The sequence below is a fragment of the Rutilus rutilus genome, assembly GCF_951802725.1.
Source record: "Rutilus rutilus genome assembly, chromosome: 19".
In the NCBI taxonomy this organism is placed as follows: Eukaryota; Metazoa; Chordata; class Actinopteri; order Cypriniformes; family Leuciscidae; genus Rutilus; species Rutilus rutilus.
The window spans coordinates 19,455,380-19,476,292 of NC_140232.1; the positions used below are offsets into that span (position 1 = coordinate 19,455,380).

Sequence of the window (20,913 nt, forward strand, 5' to 3'; positions counted from 1 at the left end):
CATGACTGCTTTAATGTAATAGGAAGGATGCAGGTGGTGTGTGTTATTTTAGTATTATTTAAATACTAGTAACAGCATTTAATACAATTAGTTTTTATTTTTATACTTTATTTTAGCTTTCATTCTTTTTTTTTTTTTCTTTTTTTTTGTACTTAAACTTATCAGTTAGATGTCAAGTTAAAAAAATGTTGTCTACATTTTATTTTATTTTAACATTGGTGCATTTTCCAATTTATGTTTTAATTTTCCATGGTATTAAACTACTGTGATGAATGAATTCTGAGATGAGATGTCTTGGTCTTCAGTAACACAGCTATTCCTTTAAGACCTAATTCCCACTGGAGGTCACCACAGAACAACTCCAATCACAGGCATATGGAACGGCCTACCCTTGAAAAATTAGTCTGTGACATGTATGAGTGTTGCCATGATGGATGTGTCAACACTTGGTGGGTCAACATGCCATGCGCTGCTTCAGGGCTGAGATAATAGGTTACATCTGACCACACTGATAGGATGGCAAGGCGGAGACAAGTATGGCTTGTGTAACCATTCTTAAAGGTAAATTCTATTCTATTCTATTCTATTCTATTCTATTCTATTCTATTCTATTCTATTCTATTCTATTCTATTCTTTCTGTGCCACTTTTCAACCTAAGTCTAATACAAGTGTCAACATTCAAGGACTTTGTTTTCAAAAGAGCGTTTCTGACCTTGTGGTTTTCCAGCAGCTGGTACTGGGCAAATTAACAGGCTCTGTGTTTAATGAATTAACACCCTGGCGTTTTTAACAAATGAGGACTGGTGAGATCCACAGGAATTAACACCAGGTACTTTTCCTGTGAGAATCAACTGTCCAGTTTTGCCCTTGAGGAAACGCCACATGTTTGTCTTCAGAAGTCTCAGGAGAGACATGACAGTAGACATCTCAGAGGGGACCAGATTTTACCTTGTTTGTTGAGAAGATAAGCCCACTGATGGCCATATGCTGAAAGATTTTGTTTTGTGCTTTTTTACTAAACTTCTCTAAAAAAAAGTTTTTGACTTTAAATGTCCCTTTTTTAAAGGAGAACTCCGGTCAATTTTAACATTGAGCTCAGTTTTTTGTACATTTGGAGTGCTGTCAGTACAAAGAACAACGACAAAAATCGGTGTTGCCTACACCTTGTTATCCTCTTTTTAAAATTTGCACCCTGTTGACTTCAATGGGGCAAGTTTTAAACCTGCTTTTAGCCTCTTAACATCCTTGATGTGTCATTACAAGTGCACAGGTCATGTGAGTGATTCCTTCTGAGTGAACGCGGGTGAATCTGACTGCAGTAGATGTGAAAGAAATATATTAAAAATGATGTTTATTCAGCCAGCGCACATACCTGTATTTACATCCTGTTTTCGGTCGAAGTCCACAGTAATCGATTGTCGAGTTCACGCGCGTGATCATAGGTACTAAACCTATGCGCGTGAACTCGCCGGCTAAAAGCAGGTTTAAAACATGCCCCATTGAAGTCAACAGGGTGCAAATTTTAAAAAGAGGATAACACGGTGTAGGCAACATCGATTTTTGTCGTTGTTCTCTGTACTGACAGCACTCCAAATGTACAAAAAAATTAGCTCAATGTTAAAATTGACCGGAGTTCTCCTTTAAAGAAAAACTCATAAAAACAAATCACTTGATGAGCATGGGTTTCTTTCTCACATTGGCTCTGTTTACATGAATGAATGAATCAATTCTGATTGATGAATCCGACCGTAGTGTTTACATGAACGCTAAATAAAGTCATCCGGTTGAACCGTTGTGTCATGCTGCTTATATTCGTAAAAACACCCTATTCCTGCACCCAAAACAAAGTGTCTGTGTCTGACACACACATAGTTCTGCTCCACTTCGCAGCCAATGATTGGTAGGGGAATTTTAGAATAACACAACAGTCATTTTTGACATTATATTTAAAAACAACTGCAGCTCGTTCCGCACATCATGCATCTTTACGCCATTTCTACATCATTGCACATGCGCAGTCCTTTCAAGTTTCGGCTTTCAATCCGATTAAAGGAGTCATAACCTAGTATTACATTGGATACCTACTGCTGTATTATAGTCTTTCAGGCCCTTCTAAAAAAGAAAAGTGGAAAAAAAATAAACACAGACCTACTTTTACCCTTATTTCTGAAGGCATTATTGTCTCGCGAGATCAATGCGATGTTTTGGCTGTCGTGGACGCTCTATATGGCTCTGCACGCCAGTTGAAAGGGTTGTTGGGACAGCGTCATTAAAAATGAATTTCATCCACTGGTCCCTGATAGTTTCGTCCGATTTTGGGAGATAAAACACATTTACATGTTTTTTATGGCAATCAACCACAGAGCAAGTCCGGTGTGCATTCGGTTTCTCCATCTTTCTCGACTGAACTGAATATGAGGGGGCGAGGGGAAGGGGGGCTTCCTGCTGCGGTGTCCATATATGGTATATCCTACTACCTCATGACGTCAAGAGGGAGCTGAAATCAAAATCTCGTATTTGAGTGCGCGTGCACGCGCGCTGGTTTATTTACCCTGAGGTAAACAAACGCTTCACTTTTAAATATCGGCTTCCCGGCCAGTGTATAATCGTTAGTCGATCATAACATACATTGATTCTCGTGGAAAAGTGAAAATTGCAGGTTATGACTCCTTTAAATGTTTACATACAGTATTCTCTCGATTGGATTATAAAAGGTAAAAAAAACAACCTTTCGATCAGATCGACCTCAATCGGTTCGATTAAGGTGTTTACATGAAGCCTTTTCAGTCTGACTGAGCCAACAATCAGACTGCTAAAGGATTATTTGGTTGCATGTAAACTTAGCCATTGACGTGTTTCCTATTGAATCAGGACGTTTGGGCATGCCACTTTTATTTAAATAGCCAAAAAAGTTGCTTTAAAATAATATTTCTTTTGAAAAGCATTTTACAAATAAATTTGAATTACTAATAAATATTTGAAATAATATCCCTGCACTAGCATATAGATGACCTCTACAGGCTATCTAGAAGTTAACAGACACAAATTCAAATTGAAATTTTAAATAATTTGCCCTTTTACTCAAAAAAAACTGCTGCTTTCCCTTCAGGGCACTTACAGAGAAACAGCGGCTTCATAACAGCAAACATTTTTATTTGTTATTTATTCCCTCTCCTCCCAAAATGGAGTGATAAATGGAGGGAAAGGTGAGTGAGGACGAAGAGAAGGAGATAAGCGGTGTGCGTGCTGAACAAGTTGAGCTCGACTGACAGGCCAGGGCAAAACACAAGCAACAATTCACCTGCTCCGCTCTGTGTTTTTGTCTTTGAATTGCACTATCACTGACCAGCGCAGTCAAGGGAGTTCAGCTGGCTTTGGTCCATGTTCAATATCAGGGGCTAAACAAACACTTGGCCCTGTTAACAGCACAAGTCCAGATCAACCTGATTCTCCATGACAACTGGGTGATCTGGTAACTGCAACAAGCTTTCATTTAAGACCCCAGTATGACACTGAGCGCGAATCTTTGTTTTTCAGTGCACCTGGTTGCGGCAGCACTTCAAACTCATTTTTCTGTTCTTTGGGGATAATGCGGGTGGGGATTTGCGGTTCTCTCCTCAGGTCTGTCTGTCATGTAGTCTCCTTGCTTGCCTCTCGGGCCCTATGCGCTGAATCGAGTTGGACTGCTGGAGCTGTTGCTATGGCAACCAGCTGCGGCAGAAATGATCACGTTATTAGATGTCTCTGTCGGCGGGGAGACAAACTACTTGATAAGAGCTGGGAAAACACGATGAGAAAAGGAACGAAAAGACAAAGGCAAGCAGTTCTTTTGCCTGGGAAATACAGATGGAATTTCCTCTCAGCTTATCAATGTGAACCAGATATCTGAAGGATGTTAGACATCTCAAAAGATTGTGAAAGACACTTATATCAGTATAATAGCCTCTATAATAGCCATAGATTTCAATCTCTCTATGTAGACCCGCAGACCCCATATACTGTATATTCAAAAGAAATGTTAAGTTGTAGCAATCCAAATGATCAAACAGGAAGACTTTTAATGAACACAGAGGGAACCCAAGCACTACATACTCAAACACAACATTAACACTAGACAAGGAACTGAGGAAAATTAAGGGCTTAAATACACAAGGGAAGCTAATCAATAGAACAGGGAAAAGGTGTGAACTAATTAAAAACCATGGAAACCAACCAGTGGCAGGAAAATGAGAAAGGAAACAGGAACTAGAACTAAACCAAACCGAAACACAATAAGTGTGTTCGACTTAGTCTGCGGCTGGATGTAATCGATGTAACGGAGCTGCCGCTTGCAGTTGGGGAGGAGCTGAAAACGGAGACGTGAAGTCGGACACTTTCTGCTTCCCGTGGTGTTTGCATGGTTTATCACAGCTGAAGTGAAATAAATGCTAAATTTGTCAAATACACAAGACGTTTCAGAGATATATTCATTACTTTGTGTACTGCTTAATACAGCATCTGTTTGTAGAATAAAGTTCAACATAAGCCTATACTATTTAAATACCAATACAGTGGGGGTCTTCATATTTTATCAGGTTTATTTTGATAAACATAACACAATATAACATTGCGACTACATGAAAAGATACAAAAATACATATTTGTGAGCATTAGCGGAACTGAAGCTGTCAGAATAAACACGAAACACACGTGATCGTTGTCATGCGGTGAATCCGGCCAATCGTGGAACAGCTGTGTCGTCATCAGAGCTTGAGCAGCCGCTCTTGAGAAGCTGCACTGTCTGAGTCAGCCATAAGCTCTCGAATCGCTCTTGCGGTATTTTGGTGCCATATGTCACAGTGACGTAGCGTCGGTGCTGTCTCAAGCCGGAAAAAAATTCTAACAGGCATGCATTGCTTCAAGTCAGACACTGACTGGTCTGCGCAGAGCAGCATGAAGTTGAACAAGAATAATGAAACCAAAATACATGTGACAATGAGGTATAAATCTGCAGTGTTAGCACTGCATTTATTTATCAAGCTCAGCGCTTTCAATGGCAGAAGTGTAGTGCAGCTCTGTTCTAACAATTTCTATCAGCTGGACAATGAGTCCAAAATGTCATGTGTTCCCAGGACCATTTGCTAAGGGACTGACTTTGTGTAACCAGGCTGACATGGGTATCTTGCCCTGAGGAGTTATAAGCAACCTCGCATCTGTCCTGGAAATTGACTGGCACTGTGGGCTGCAAAATGTCAGGTATAAGCGGCGATCGCTCTAGAGTGTGCCATTTTAATAGGGTAATTGGTCTTCACTCTTGGTTTTCACTCCTCTAATAACCCTGCTGATGAAAACAACAAGATTCAACTAGATTTTTACAGTTTATGAAGGAAATGCGAGTGGTGGTTGCCTGCACAAAATGCACTGCCATGATGCTAGGGTGCAGGGCACCGATGCCATGCAATTGTTATGTGGTTGCTAAGATATTCTGAGGCCAGTTGCATAAACATAGCCGCTAAGTTAAGACTTAAGAACTAGTATGACCAACTACAGTAGCAGTTGTAGGGCTAATCAGTCTTACTTTTTGGATTAAAATTAGACCAATCTACCAATTTGACCGGTCTTTAAAAAAAAAGAAAAAAAGAAAAAAAAAGATAACTTGTAAGCAGTTTCTGCAAGTCTCTCTCTCTCTCTCTCTCTCTCTCTCTCTATGATAGTCTCGTTCTCAGAAATGGCTCAGGTTTGTCATTCATTCAAGTCTACGGGAATTTTTTCCATCCATTTTATCGATTAAAATTGTTCAAATCTCTGAACCCACGTATGAGCAATAGTTATAATAATTCTTACATTAGAATTAGGCATAAAGTTGGCTTGACGTTGGATGTTCGATATTAACAAATATTGAACATATTTGGTATACACGTATAATTTAAAGCTCAATAGCATTTGAAGAGAATGACTTACAGTGAAAAACCAACTGTAAAGTGTTCATGGAGGTGCCAGGTATGATGCACACCTTTTAATTTTTTGATATTTAATAAAACAAACTGTCAAGTCATGTGTAATAATGCCTATTTATTTCACATACACAAAATATACCATCAATAGCATTTTGCAAATATCAAACGTCCAACGTCAAGCCAACTTAATGCTAGTATTGAATGGTGCCCAAAGACACACGTGCACTGTATCACAGGTATACACATTTCTATAACATGCCATCTGTTTAACCATCTAAAGATACAATCACATACAACCTGAAAGAGAGCACTTTTCTGACTCACAATGCTAAGCCTTCAATCAAAAAATCTAAAATACCTCTCTCTGTTGCTCTTTATTTCACACTCTTTGCCTCTTTCTCTCACATGCCTCCAGTGTGAACCAGCACACAAATCAATAATGTGTAATTAAATCTCAACCTAAGATAAAATGATTTTTGAAATTGCCTATATGCTAGATTATAAACCACATGTACTCAAGCAATAACCCCCCTGATATTTTTGGATTGGTAGCAGACTATATCAATCTACACATTTACACATCTGAGAATACTTACACACACAAACTAGCAGCGACTGGTGCTTTTCAAGAAAACCCAAATGTAATTTATCAAACATTCCTCCAAAACGCTGCTTCTCAAAATACCTGTAAATAAACGACTTAAAATAATTTATTAAGGTCAGAAATGTTTCTACAATATTTGTATATGTATATTACCTTTAAAAGCTTGCCCAAAAATACACTGTTTGAAGAGCAATACAAATTACGGCTACACAATTTTGGAAAAATCACATTGCGATATTTTCGTTTTCCAAAATATATTGCGGAATGTTCACTAGATTACTTGAACTGCTCTATTTAAAAATAATTAGTCATTCTAGAATGATTTAGGTTATTTTGTAGGGGAGTGCATCTAAAAATAATTGAAAAAATATGCAAAAAATATATTGTTTTCTCTGATGTTATTATTATTATTTTGAGTGTGAACCATCTATTTACAGCGAAAGTATTTGGGTAAACTTAAAAAATGTGGGTATTTATATACTTTTTCCATGAACCAAACCAACAAGATTTTATTGTGTGTTTTTTATTATTATTATTTTTTCCAGCAAATAAATATATGTTCTGCAAGTTTAAAAGTGAAGCACAGCACTCATACACAGTTTTTAAAGTGTCTCAGAGCATAGATGTACTGAGCTGCTATGAGATGCTGAACACTGTATCATGAGCACTAAGCTATATTGCGATATTGATTTTATTTTGATATTTCATGCAGCCCTAATACAAATTGTAGTTAATCAAATACAACTAACAGAAGGATTCAGCTCTCATAGACTTCCATTGAAACACAGCATCTGGCTGAACCCAAAATGCTGTGTTTGCCTCTTGGTCAGTTAACTAACTTGGTCAATTAATTTTGTTCTATTAATTAAATCTATGGTTCAGGTATCTGCTAACTGCAGCACAGATTCAATGGGGCTCTATGGGCCAATGTCTACAGGATTCTACAAATGGCTCCATGTGGATTCAGTCAGATTGTATTAATTGTGTCATTTTTACTTACTCAAATATTTAAATGTTTTTTTTTTGAGAGAGAGTCCACTTTAGACATTCTACTAATTACAAGTAACTTTGCCAACTAACTCTCGTTAGAGTGTTAGTAGTCTGTTACCTGTAGGTTAGGGTTGGTAGAATAAGTTGACATGTACTTGTAAAATATACAGATTATTTGTATAAAGATCATTTAACACATTGTCACAGTATTTATTAAATTTCAGGTGAATCTGTGCTTCTTGTGCACTCTCCAGACAAAAACAAATGCATTTAGTCCAAATGCATGGAAACAACAGATGGAAGACGGTTATCTGTGGCTTGGAAAGGTAAGAGCTCTTTAAAATACACATGATTTTACATAGAACCACTGTGTCTATAGGACAATGTAAGGGAATATTGGTGCACTTTCACTATGCATATTCTTTTTGATACCGTATCATTTTAGAGTTAAGTCAAGTTTTCCACTCTTTCTCTTCTCTTAAGACTCCTGGTGATGAGTAAACGCAGAGCATGTATCGACTTTTAAATCAACAATGGGGCCATCACTCCATGCTATCATATTTTTCTCAGTCTGCCATGATAGTGGTATTTCAATATAGCAATTTCACTCAGAGTGAGCGATTTAACATTTCTATTCTCTATTCAGCACCCCGTATTAAAGCAGTGGAGCAAAAAAACACGTTCCTACCATTAAGAATTGTATGTTGATACGTTTGATCTCCATTGGTGCTGTATCTACTGTGTTGAAGTACTTCCTCTAAGGTGAGGCAAAAGAGTTTGTCTTTTCACTTAAAGAATTGAGCTCTATGACTGGCTAAATCTGAACGCCTTTTATAAAACGCTCTCATTTAATGCTGTGCAATTTCCTCGCCATTGTTTCAAGAACCACAGGAAAACTTTTAAATGGCTGTATTCAAATTAGAGTTGCTGGCTGTCCAAGACCACAACAATGAAAAATGAAATAAGCATACCAATGAATAGCCTGTTTACTTTAATAAGGACCGCCCACCTCTAGTGGATTTTTAGGGAACACACTGCAAAGCACATGGACAAAAAGATTTATAATAATAATATTTCAATCATAACAAATCTCAGAATAGTTTTAGCATGTTATTGATTATGGCAATGTTAATGTATTTGATCTTGGCAGACTAGATCTGCTTTGCAATTTGTACTGCAATTTTTACTCAGACTTACAACTTGTACTGTTACTGAGGGTGGCACTCATGTATAATAGTGATTTCATCCATGTACCTACTTTCTATGTTTTAAACTTACTCTGTTACAACTCAGGCTGTTTAAAGGGGTGTTTGATTATGATTTCACTTTTCTAACTTTAGTTAGTGTGTAATGTTGCTGTTTGAGCATAAACAACATCTGCAATGTTACAATGCTCAAAGTTCAAAGCAAAGGGAGATATTTGCTACACGACATTCCTCCTAGAATTGACAGCTAAATAAATTTATCAACTAACCATTCAGAGATGTCCTGTTGCATTCTACATGTCACTTCTTCTTGAGTCACTCCATCATTGACTCAGTTGACATCACCTGACTCCGGTTTGAACAAAAAAGGCTAAAAGTTTTAGAAATTTTCAGTGCATGTCTGTGTGAGGTAAAATGACACATGCTTTTGAAGCTCCACCCTCTGTGCCGCAAGCAGCAGCTCATTTGCATTTAAAGGAACAGACACAAAACAGTGTGTTTTTGCTCACCCTCAAAAAGTGACAACTTATTTTGAGCTAAAACTTCACATACACACTCTGGGGACATCAAAGACATATTTTACATCTTGTGAAAGGGCATTATACCACCACTTTAAAGGAGAACTCCGGTCAATTTTAACATTGAGCTAATTTTTTTGTACATTTGGAGTGCTGTCAATACAGAGAACAACGACAAAAATCGGTGTTGCCTACACCGAGTTATTCTATTTTTTAAATTTGCACCCTGTTGACTTCAATGGGGCAATGTTTAAAAACCTGCTTTTAGCCTCTTAACATCCTTGATGTGTCATTACAAGTGCACAGAAAATGTGAGTGATTCCTTCAGAGTGAACACGGTGAATCTGACTGCAGTAGATGTGAAAGATATTAATAAAAATTAAGTTAATTCAGCCAGCGCTCATACCTGTATTTATTCCTGTTTTCGGTCAAAGTCCATAGTAGTCGATTGTCGAGTTCACGCGCGTGATCATAGGTAACTCATCAAGGATGTTAAGAGGCTAAAAGCAGGTTTAAACATTGCCCCATTGAAGTCAACAGGGCGCAAATTTTAAAAATAGAATAACTCGGTGTAGGCAACACCGATTTTTGTCGTTGTTCTATGTATTGACAGCACTCCAAATGTACAAAAAAATGAGCTCAATGTTAAAATTGACCGGAGTTCTCCTTTAACAACCATTCCCGCTCTCCTCTCTTTGAGAAATTGATTTTAAATCACAAACTCATTAGACTTTAACACTTTAAATGCCAAATTTAAATGTCATTTTCCTTTAAAAAAAGTTCTCATATAACAGCAGGGCCCCAGAGACGAATGGCTACATATCGATATTAAGAATCTCATCATACAGTACCTCTGAGAGAAGATGTCCCTGTAGGGACTGCCATGCTGCATCGCGATGCCGTAGCCCCTGTCAGCCACATTGTTGGTCACGGTGTAGAGCGAGCAGTCCTCATCATTAATGGCCACATACTCCAGGACAGCTGCATCCCACACAAATGCAAAACGCCCGTACTTCACCTAAGAGGGTGAGAAAAAAGACATACATGTGTACACAAAAGAACAGTAGAGTTAATGGAAATCCGTAATGGAAATCACGTTCAAAGAAAAACAGAGAGGCACATGAGGACGAATTCAAAACCAAATCAGGTGGGAACTAACTATCCTTAAAAAACGCAACCAGGTGCTGAACATTTATCAAAAGTGGCTGGTCCACATAAAGCACCATTGCTGAAAAATAATCAAGCCTTAATTAAATCCCAGCAGGACCTCGCTGCTCTTTTACCATTAATTGTTTATTAAGTACGGTTGAGAAGCCACGCAGAAGGAGGTTTTACATCTTCAAACTTAGTTTGCAGGGTTGCTGTTTTTAAATTTTACTTCTACCAAAACTATTTCAGCAGAAAAACCCCTTGCTATAATATAGAGTTCTAAATACTCACAATCTTTGCTCTTTGCGTGAAAATAAACCTTTCAAAAGCTCTAGACTTTAATCTTCAGGTCTACGAATGAATTCAATTCTAAAAAAGGCCTATTTTTATTCAACAGCTACAGAAAAAGGGTGTATTCATTTCCAATACTGAAGATGCTATCCTTGAACAGTTCAAGAGAAAGATGGCCTCTATCCTCTGAGAGAACATTTCAAGGTTACGAAAGTCTTGCGTAAAAAAAAAAAACCAGAAAAAAAAAGTGCTTTTAATGAAAACCAGAGAGCTTTCTTTTTCAGTTCCAGCCTATCTGCAGTTCAACATCCAAGGATATATTTTGAAGCGACATCATGCTAAGATACCGTTAAATGTTGATGTAAAATATGTACACACATTTGCGTGGGTTTTTTGATGGTAGACAAGGCTGACTTTTAGGCAGAAACATTTTAATAGCCTTCTCATGAATTTTTCAGGCATTTCAAAATAGTCTGCAACAGGACAGAGCTAGATCAGAGAGACTGCCTTCAGAGAAAATCACTATTAAATGAGTAAACATCTTATTTACTCCAAACGGCTTACCAGACATAGCGTGTAACTACAGGTCAGTCTGCTAAGCACTAAAATGGTCAGCAAGTGGCTCCTGGCTTCAGAAAACACTGAGAATTTTCTCACATCAAGAGCTTATTTAGATAAGAGCAGCAGTCATTTCACTGCAACGAATGCAGATGCAACTTCACTGCTTACAGATATGATAACTCTCCCTCTAACTGACCGATTATTCTCCCCCTCATTCAGCATCCCTTCAAAAGTGTTCAATATGCTCGGGTGCTTGTTTCAAAATATATTGCATAGAGCTTTAGAAATGGGCCCATTGTAGTTTTGAACTCCTAATCGCTGTTTATTAATAGCTAATAAGGTATATGTTAAGTTTAGGTATTGTACCACTTATTACATGGTATTTCACCACATAAATAATTATGGGGATAAGAGATATTGATTTGAGATGAAACTGTTTTAAAATCTTACCTGTTTGTTATTTTATAATCCATTACAGTGTACAAAACAATAGTCGCAAAATGGCAGCAGCTGCGTTTGTATGAAACAAGAGAGCGGGTCTGTGATTACGGATGACATAATTAAAATAACTGTACACAAAATATTGAGTGAGTTTTAATATTTTATTAGCTCACCAAACACAGAACTTCCAGGAGTGTAAAGCACCGACTTCAGCGACGGTTACCCGAATAAGTCTGTGTTATCAGTTTTTACCGGTTGTTATCGGGGGATAACATATAGCTGGATTGCGCGCTTGACCAATCAGAATAATTTCACAAGAGCTGTATAATAACCACAAGTAACAGTACATGACTATGGGAAGCAGGGGTGCTGAGAGTGCTGCAGCCCCTGGCGTGGAGTCCAAGAAAAAAATAAGGGGGATCTATGCAGTGCTGCCAGATTGGCTTTGAATTTGATTGTGCGATAAAAAAGATTTGGGTGAGAGGAAAAAATTTGGGCAGGTTTGGAGTCAGTTTGGCGGCTTTCAAAGATCAAAATTTTATAGACTAATTGGTTAACGAAAAAAAAAGCCCCCCCAAGTGCGCATGTGCTCCATCCAATTAGTCATCATGCCATTACTAAACAACACACACACACTGCAGAGTTGGCTAGTGTTGGTAAGAGCGATAGCAGACATACCTGATGATTCATGAGTGACGGGTTTTTAGCGCAACAAGGGATCTATTCAGGGTTCGAATTATGATTTCATCTTTGTGGGGGTCTCTTTAAAAAAAAAGAAAAAAAAAAAAGTAGCCTATGAGCAGGCGCAGTGTAGCTTACCAATGTAAATAAATAAAAATGTTTAATAAAAAAGCGTTGCTAACACAATTCAGTTTAAATAGTACATTTGACTTAATTTGTCGTTTAATGAGGTCTAATATATGTTGTTAGTGGTGAGAATTTTCACATGAATAGATAAGTAGATCCGACAATTCCAAGCGTATGGTTAAGTGGTCCAGTGGCAGAACTTTTGCTAAGCGTGTCAGAGGTTCTGGGTTCTAATCCGCACTCGTATCGTTTTTTTATTTTTTTTTATCAAAACCGATTATGTTTATCAGTGGTTGTATATCAGGCAAGGACACGTTTGTGTGCATTTTGTTTTGTAATTTCACCGGAACGAATAGAGAGTCTCCACAACGGATTGAATCACGCGTCCGAGTGAAGACTGTGCGCGAGCCACAAGAGAACACAGTATCCGCGCCACTTTGATCACTTGATTTAACAACACATTTCAGCGCTAGATCGCCTCTTATTTAACAAACGAACTAAATGACTGCTCTGCTAGTTAACTGAAGATGTTTTATTTATTTGTATTGGTATATTAGTGCCCGAGATGTTTCCAAAGTGGTGGGGACAATATCGACCTTAGCAAAAAGTGTTGGACATGTCCCACCCGCAAATTACGCCTATGTTAAAATAACACTTGCCTGATGGGTTATGCTACTGCTAGATCGGACGTTGACGTCACTTCTGTGAGTTGAGAGAAGTCAGTAAAAGTCCTGGCAGAAAGTGAAGCATAAGGATGGAGTGTCATGACGATCCGAGATCCCGCGAGATCCATGTTTGGCAATTTGTCCTATCTGTTAAGTCACGCTACAGTAGTCTGAAGGAAAAATTGCTTTATTTGTAATTTAAAATAATGGTGCTGATGATTTTTAGAGACCCCCACAGGTGTATGATTTTACTGCTTTCATGGGAGCTCAACCTCTCTCTATGGGAGCTCAGCTCCCACTGGCTCCCACGTAATTCCAACCATGGATCTATTTAAACTTGTACCTGTAAATTCAAGTAATTGCTATGCCAAAGTGGCCTAAATATAAGTTGTGGCAACAGTAAAGAGTGGGAGAGTGAGCCAACTCTCAAAACGTGGATTACACCTGTGGTAGATGACTGTAAGTATACATGTAACTCTGAGAGCGCAGTTGAATGACTTAATTGAAATTGAATATAGGCCTACTACTCCAGTCCATCATCATGTTCACAATGGCCTGACAAAATCTCTTATTTTAATGATATGATATGGTATACCCATGTTGTATACCATAAATAAATAAAATAACTTGGGATTTTCCTCTTACTTAAAATGAATGCTTAGTTTGCTGTCAATGCTGTGGTTCATTTTTTTTTCTTTTTTTTTTAATGAAAACACAACAATAATAATAAAAAAAAAAAAGACAATTTCACTTATATTTAATGAAGATATTTTATGAACTACTTTTATTAACAAAAGCTCTCTTGCTTTTGTGGGGGCGGTGGGCAAGTCATGTATATCAGCTGTTGGCCAATATTAGAGATATTTTTTTATTTATTGTTATCAGTCGATATTGTTTAATTGTGCAGCTCATTCCACCAATGTTTACCCCAATGTAGATTACCTTTCCCGTCATCTAAAGTTAATGTTTAAAAACACTAATAATTTGACACCTAAATTCACTTGTAGCATTTAAAATGATTTTTATTTTATTTAAGAACATGAAAATAATTATAAAAAAATCTGTTAAATATTGTATTGACATGTACATGATGACTGATAATAATAATTCTACAAATCTGTGTACTCTGCATCTCTGTAAGATTGTGTATTCATCTTGTATGTATTTACACACACACACACGCAAGCACACACCTCTCACCACAACATAAGTACATTAAATTGAGAAGCAGAATAGAGATTGTTTTGTAATACCGGAGGCCTTTTCTATTGATTTTAATTCAATTGAACTCAGGCAGCAGAGAAAAAAATTGCCTGTGGTACAATTGCAGGTGATAAAATTGCCACAGCTGCATTATAATGGGCATGTGACAGAGACAGGGCCTGCAAACAGTGAAGAAATATACCACTGGCTGAAAGTGGCAAAAAAGGTGAGAAAAAGAGAAACTTCTTGACCCGGAGTACATTACTGACAGAAAAGTGAAGCATGTCCTACAGCCCTCCAGCCATAGCAAACATAGTGGCTGTGATTTTAATTGTGCCAAGGTAATTATTTGAAGCCATTTTCCCTAAAGCAAACAATGCTCTGTGCATCCTAATCAGTACATTGTTTTTAAAGGAGGCATCAAGCACATGCCCTCATTAGATTTATATTCACCCATACATATTCAACGTTTCCTCCTAACAACAGGGCACTGAGTTAAAATAAAGGCACACATTGGATGCGACTGTTTTAGAAATGTACTGCTCACAACACTCTCATGGTTTTGATGGCTTTGGAAAATGACAACACTTTATAAAAACAGCAGGATTCAACTGATATTTACTGAGAAGTAAGTCCTATAGTAAGAAACGAATCAAAGCTTTTATGAAATCAATAACTTCCAAAAGGACACAGCTGCATAATTTTCACAAGGTGCAGAGGTTGTTTTTACTTTCTTTCTTTTTGTTTTTTTTAAACCCAGTTCATTCAAAGTTACCCAAGTGAATTAAATACCCACTTATACTGCCAGACCTATATTGCGGACACATATTTAATTTGGAAAGAACAGCCCAGAGAAATGTTATATAATCTAATATAAATTATATAAATCTTTCCCAGAACAGCAGTAAATGAAAGTGTTTAAAAGGATATATTCATAATGCTCCAACATTATCCAATGCATATATTTCCAAAAAGCAGCATAGTTTGACTTCTTTCGCCCACATTTGTTTAAGGTGTAGGCATAACAGGCGTAATTTCAGATATTTTCCAAATTAGTTTGCCTGCTGGTCTTCATATGCTGGGTTTTCAGCCATATATTTTAGTGTGAATTTTGAGATATGATATTAAAAAAAATGCTGGATAGAGACTGCAAGATGTGAATACATTCCCCAAATGTGCATAAAAACAGCTTTTATTCAGTAAGACGATGTGCATTAAAATATGAGCCAATTGATTTACATGCACATCGTTGAAGGGTGTAGTGCTAACAGTTTTCGTTTGTAGCATTTATCCGAATGGTTTTGAGTTGCAGGGCATAATATCTTGGATTTATTTTGCTCTAGATGAAAACTAGTTACATTTCTATTCGGAACCTTAAGTCAACCTTATCAAATCTCTCTTTATCGGGTTCTAACTCCAAAAGGTCAAAAGCAAAAGATTTTTCAGAAACCATGCTGCAGAGAACCCAAGGAAGTGTGGAGAGAGACCTGCTTCATTTGATGAAGGAGAATATTCCTGCTGAGTGATCATCTCCCAGGACGACATTACTTAGAGCCAATCAGCTTTGTCCTCGGCTTTCCTGCTGAGACTTCTTCAAACGGCCTGGGCTCAATGTCCCAGAGGCCACTATGCCAGCCGCAAGATTTTGTACATGGAACAGCCTGACCTCCATTAAGGTCGGCTTCATTCTGTTTTGAGAATTGGTCCCCAGCGTCAAAGTGGGCTCTCTTTCATTTCTTTCCAAAGCAATTTTTCATTAGATCCATTTATGTTTAAAACATCCATATTCTTTTAGATTATAATTTAACCCATGATTACCATTTTTTACAGAAATGGGCTCCTTTTTCAAGCAAATCTAAAATAAAACACAAATACTGAATTTTTGTATAATTTGTACTTGACTTGACTGAAAATAAATAAATAAATAAATACATTTTAAAATAGGTTTTTTTTTTTTAAACTCAAACTTTATCTTTATCTAAGCTGGTTATGTCATGATTCATGTCTGTGTTCCCCGGTCTTGTCCCTTGTTTAGCATTTCCCCGTTATGTTGATTAGTTTCCTCAGGTGTTTCTGATTAGCCACGCCCCCTTGTTATCTTGTTTAGCTTGTTTGCCTCTGTATTTAAACCCTGTGTCTTGTGTCAGTGTTTGTGGGTTCTTGACTTTGTAATGTTGTTTGTTTTTGTTCCTGAGTCCTGTTCCCGAGTCATGTCCCTAAGTCTGTCCCTAAGTCTGTCCCTAAGTCTGTCCCTAAGTCTGTCCCTAAGTCTGTCCCTAAGTCTGTCCCTAAGTCTGTCCCTAAGTCTGTCCCTAAGTCTGTCCCTAAGTCTGTCCCTAAAGCCCCTTTCACACAGCGCATTGAACCCGGGAAATTGCCGGCAAATTGCCGGAACGCCTTCTGTGTGAACGCAAACACGACCCGGGTTTAATGCCGGGATCGATGCCGGGTTGGGGACCTAGTAACATTGCCGTGTTCAGTCCCGGGACGCCCGCTGTGTGAACAAAAGCCGTAATAATGCCGTGTCGTAGTGATGACGCTGAAGCCGGGATCGTTCGCCAGCTGTGAAACGGTACGAAATGCGCAATTTTATGATCGAATCAGAGAAATAAATGCACAAGCGTGGTTTCTCGAGAGAGAAATCGCAGCTCATAAGCAAACTGAAGACGCTGCTGAGACATTACAAGTCACATCGATGTCACGTGTCTTTCCGGGACATACACGGGTTGTGTGTGAACGCGCTCTCTGATTCCGGAAAATCACTGGCAGTGTGAATGAACCAAAATCAAATGAACCCGGATCAAATCCCGGGTCACTTTATCCGTGTATTTTCCGGAATCTCTGTGTGAAAGGGGCTTAAGTCTGTCCCTAAGTCTGTCCCTAAGTCTGTCGGTCTAGTTTTGAGTTTATGTAATAAAGCTGTTGCATGTGGATCCTGCTTCCTCCTTTGATTCAGCCTGCATCATTACAGCCTCATTCAGAAATGCTAAGTGGTTACAGTAATTTTAGGGCCTTCTTTAACCAATGTGCTGCTTAAAAGGATAGTTCATATTCATCATTTAAAGAAGATATATCAGGGCTTGACATTAACACCTGCCAACTGCGGGTGGATTTCAGCAGTGGCGTGTAATACAGTCAGCCCTACTAGCCACTTCGGTGGGCTGAATTTTATATATAATATACACATTTTTAAAATGTAGACTTTTAAAAAGGCATCTTAAATAATAAACTAAGTGCAGTGTTCGATAAAAATCGATACATATCGATACTGAAATATCGTAAACACTTCCAATACTAATTTTCCGGAGAATAGATACACGGTACCTATTAATACACGATACCACAGTAATTTCGGCATGGGAAAGTGTGCACACATAAAGCCGCTTTGAGTTTGTTTTCTCTGTTTATTGCGCTTAAAGTCAAATACACATCAAATAATGTCAAAATTCCGGTCTTAGAGAGTATTCACATAAACACCGTCAGTTATGTTTTGAATGAACGTAAACAGTTAAGAAAGAAAACGCAAGAGTAACAGTATAATGGATCTGTGCGTAAGGTCTTAAAGTGACAGGAGCCTAATATACCTGCTGGCAAATTATTGTTTTTAAGTTTCATATTTTTTCTCCATGGTATCGGTCAAAATTGTGACCAGTGAAAATGTGAGTGGCTAGTAACTTTGGAAAACCACTAGCCACAGTGGCTGGGGATCAAAAAAGTTAGAGTCAAGCCCTTTATATATATATTTATATATTGGGAACTATCAAATTATTAAACATTATGGGCCCTATCTTGCACCCAGCGCAATTGACTTTGTACACCGACGCATGTATCATTCCTATTTTGCACCCGCGCACAGCGGACTTTTCCCTCCACAGACGCACGTCGGTTAACTAAGAAATACACTTGCGCTTCCCGGGGCGGTTCAGCGCAAAGAGGAGGCGTGTTTCGGCGCAAACGTTCCCTCATGCTATTTTGCAGGTTTAGAAAACAATTCCACCACTGGCCGAAAAAAACTAGTTTAAAGTCAGTGGCGCGTAGCGCGTTCCCTCATGCTATTTTAAGGGTGCATGCTTGGCCATAATCAATGTAGCGTGTGCACAACGCGCATACACTTTGATTCTCTCATCTACACAGAAGCAGCCGTTTTCATTTTTGCAAATCATACATTATTACGATAGATGGATAGATAGATAGATAGATAGATAGATAGATAGACAGTTTATTATAAAGGCATACATCTAGCTTACACATTTACCCAAATTATCATACGCCTGTTTAACCGAAGTTAATTTGGGTGTGTTTCTCCCATCCCCAACGTCACTTCTCTGTCTTTTACGGCCCTGACGAGAACGTTGGTCTCCTCAGCTGTGAAGCGCTCCTGGCAAATCCGCCGTTATAATAGGAATCCGCTATAGAACAAGCGCGCCTGCTCTTAAATGGAATGTGAGATGTCGCTCTGATTGGTTTATTTCACGTTACGCCCAAACCACAGCTATGAATAATGAAGCTACTTCAGACCAACCCATTTTAGATTTGCGTCGGGCGCAAGAGTCATTCATCCCGCCGGTATAATAGCAACAGCGCCCAAGACCCGCCCACAAAGTTACTTGCGTTTCGCGCTTGATACTTGCGTTTCAGATCATTAAAATAGGGCCCTATACCTTTCTTAGGAAACGACTTTCATTGTATGTATGTATAGATGGAATAAATTAGTTACATGCATGCATCTTTTTTTGTTGCAAAATATCAAATGGAAACAATCCCTTTAAGACAATATAAATGTTTTTCAAATTTCCACACATTACACAGTCATCGGGCAATTTTGTTTTTTTTGGCAGAGAGCCACCGAAATAAATAGAAAAAGCATTGAGGATATCATTAATTAGCTGTTTTTAAAGAGGGACAGCTGAGCAATGGTCTTTACAAGCTCTCACGCAGGGTACACTGAAATCACACACCCAGGTGGCCTGTGCTCGAATCTGCACTCGATGGAGACAACATGGAGAGACACCAATATGTGACAACTTCCTCTCCCAAGTTTCTTCTCCTCTCTAATTGGCTTTGAGCTGTCATTAGTACTCTCTATCCAACAGAAAATGAAGGAAAAGCAATTAATAGTCCATCACAGACCATATGCAAAAGGACGTACCTCTTTCCCAAAGACAGGATCTATAAGGGAGTGAGGAATAATTAGGCACAGATGTTTGAGAAACAGTCCAGGACAGCTCACTGAGCTAGAACTGAAATACTGTTGCTAATGGGATATGGCATGAATCTTTATTTTTTCACTCATCTTTTTCAATCTGTTGTTTTGCAATATTCCAAATATAACTCCTTACAGACTGTTCAATGTGAAGAATAATGGAGGAAAATTATCAATATATTCAGAAACTATGGCTTTAAAAGACAGTTTACAGTGCAGTCTCTATAGCATAAAGAGATATTAATTTGCAAACCAAAACAAGCTTACACGATCACCTGTTTTACATACCACTTATTTCTTAAAAGGGATAGTTCACCCAAAAATGAAACTTCCAGCATAATTTACTCAACCCTCATGTTGTCCCACTCCCAAACCTGCATTATTTTTTTCTTCTGTGGAACATAAAAGAAGATATTTTGAAGAGCTTTTTAGTCCATACTTTGACAAAACAATATTGGACCCCATTGACTTTCACTGTATGGACGAAAAACTTCTAGAAGAAAGAAACGACATGAGGGTAAGTAAATGATGTCAGTTTTCATTTTGGGTAAACTATCCCTTTAAAAAACTACGACAAAATGGATAATTCCAAAAAGAAGTACCAATCAATAAATATAATAGTTTCTCCTGATTCGGTCACAGCTGTCACAGCTGTAACATTTTGCAGTCATATACTAGTCAATTTTCCATAAGGCTCCAACAGGAAAATGGAAAACAGCAGTGCGTTCAGCGGGGAGGGAACATTTGAGGGATAATATGACATGTAGGATATTGATTGCTGAAACAGATGAATTATGCCTCTGACATTTAGTGGGAATGGTGAACAACAAAAAGAAGTGTGATTCTCATTTCCTGTTTTCATTTCTTAAAAGAAAAGCATCGACTCATATAGAACATTTCTATCTACTTTGGAATAATAATAATAATACAAAAGATGCATGAATGCCTATATTTAACAAAGGTTGGTAGGAGCGTTCCTTGACAGGAGTCACCCACGCTGAATCTGACTAGTATATTATAGTGTGCCAATTCTCATCAATGTCTCTTAACTCTTTATCCTTAACACTGCTTTCTTTCTGATTGTCTTTCTTGACTGTTTTGACTAATTGATCAGTTTTGACACTAGTCGGCAATTTGTGTTGACTAGTCGTGGATCAAATGTCACCATTCTCGCTTGTTTGATGCGAGTTACATTCTCTTTTCACAAAAGTAGTGAACAGATAAACTGTAATGGACAATTATCTGTAGATATATGTATATGTCTACAAAAAGTGAAAATAAAGGGAACCGGGAGCACATTATAAATGAACTAAAGACATCTGAGACGTTTTAAGTCTTA

General features: G+C 38.0%; 1 protein-coding gene across 3 annotated transcripts in view; it reads right to left on the bottom strand.

Moving 5' to 3' along the window:
• The window catches only part of grid2 (glutamate receptor, ionotropic, delta 2), a 427,641-nt gene that overhangs the window by 11,389 nt on the left and 395,339 nt on the right, over positions 1-20,913 (bottom strand). For all 3 annotated transcript variants that reach the window (XM_084389289.1, XM_084389290.1, XM_084389291.1), the window contains exon 14: positions 10,106-10,272. In XM_084389289.1, the coding sequence (XP_084245415.1) occupies positions 10,106-10,272 (167 nt within the window). The remainder of the gene's footprint in view (positions 1-10,105; positions 10,273-20,913) is intronic.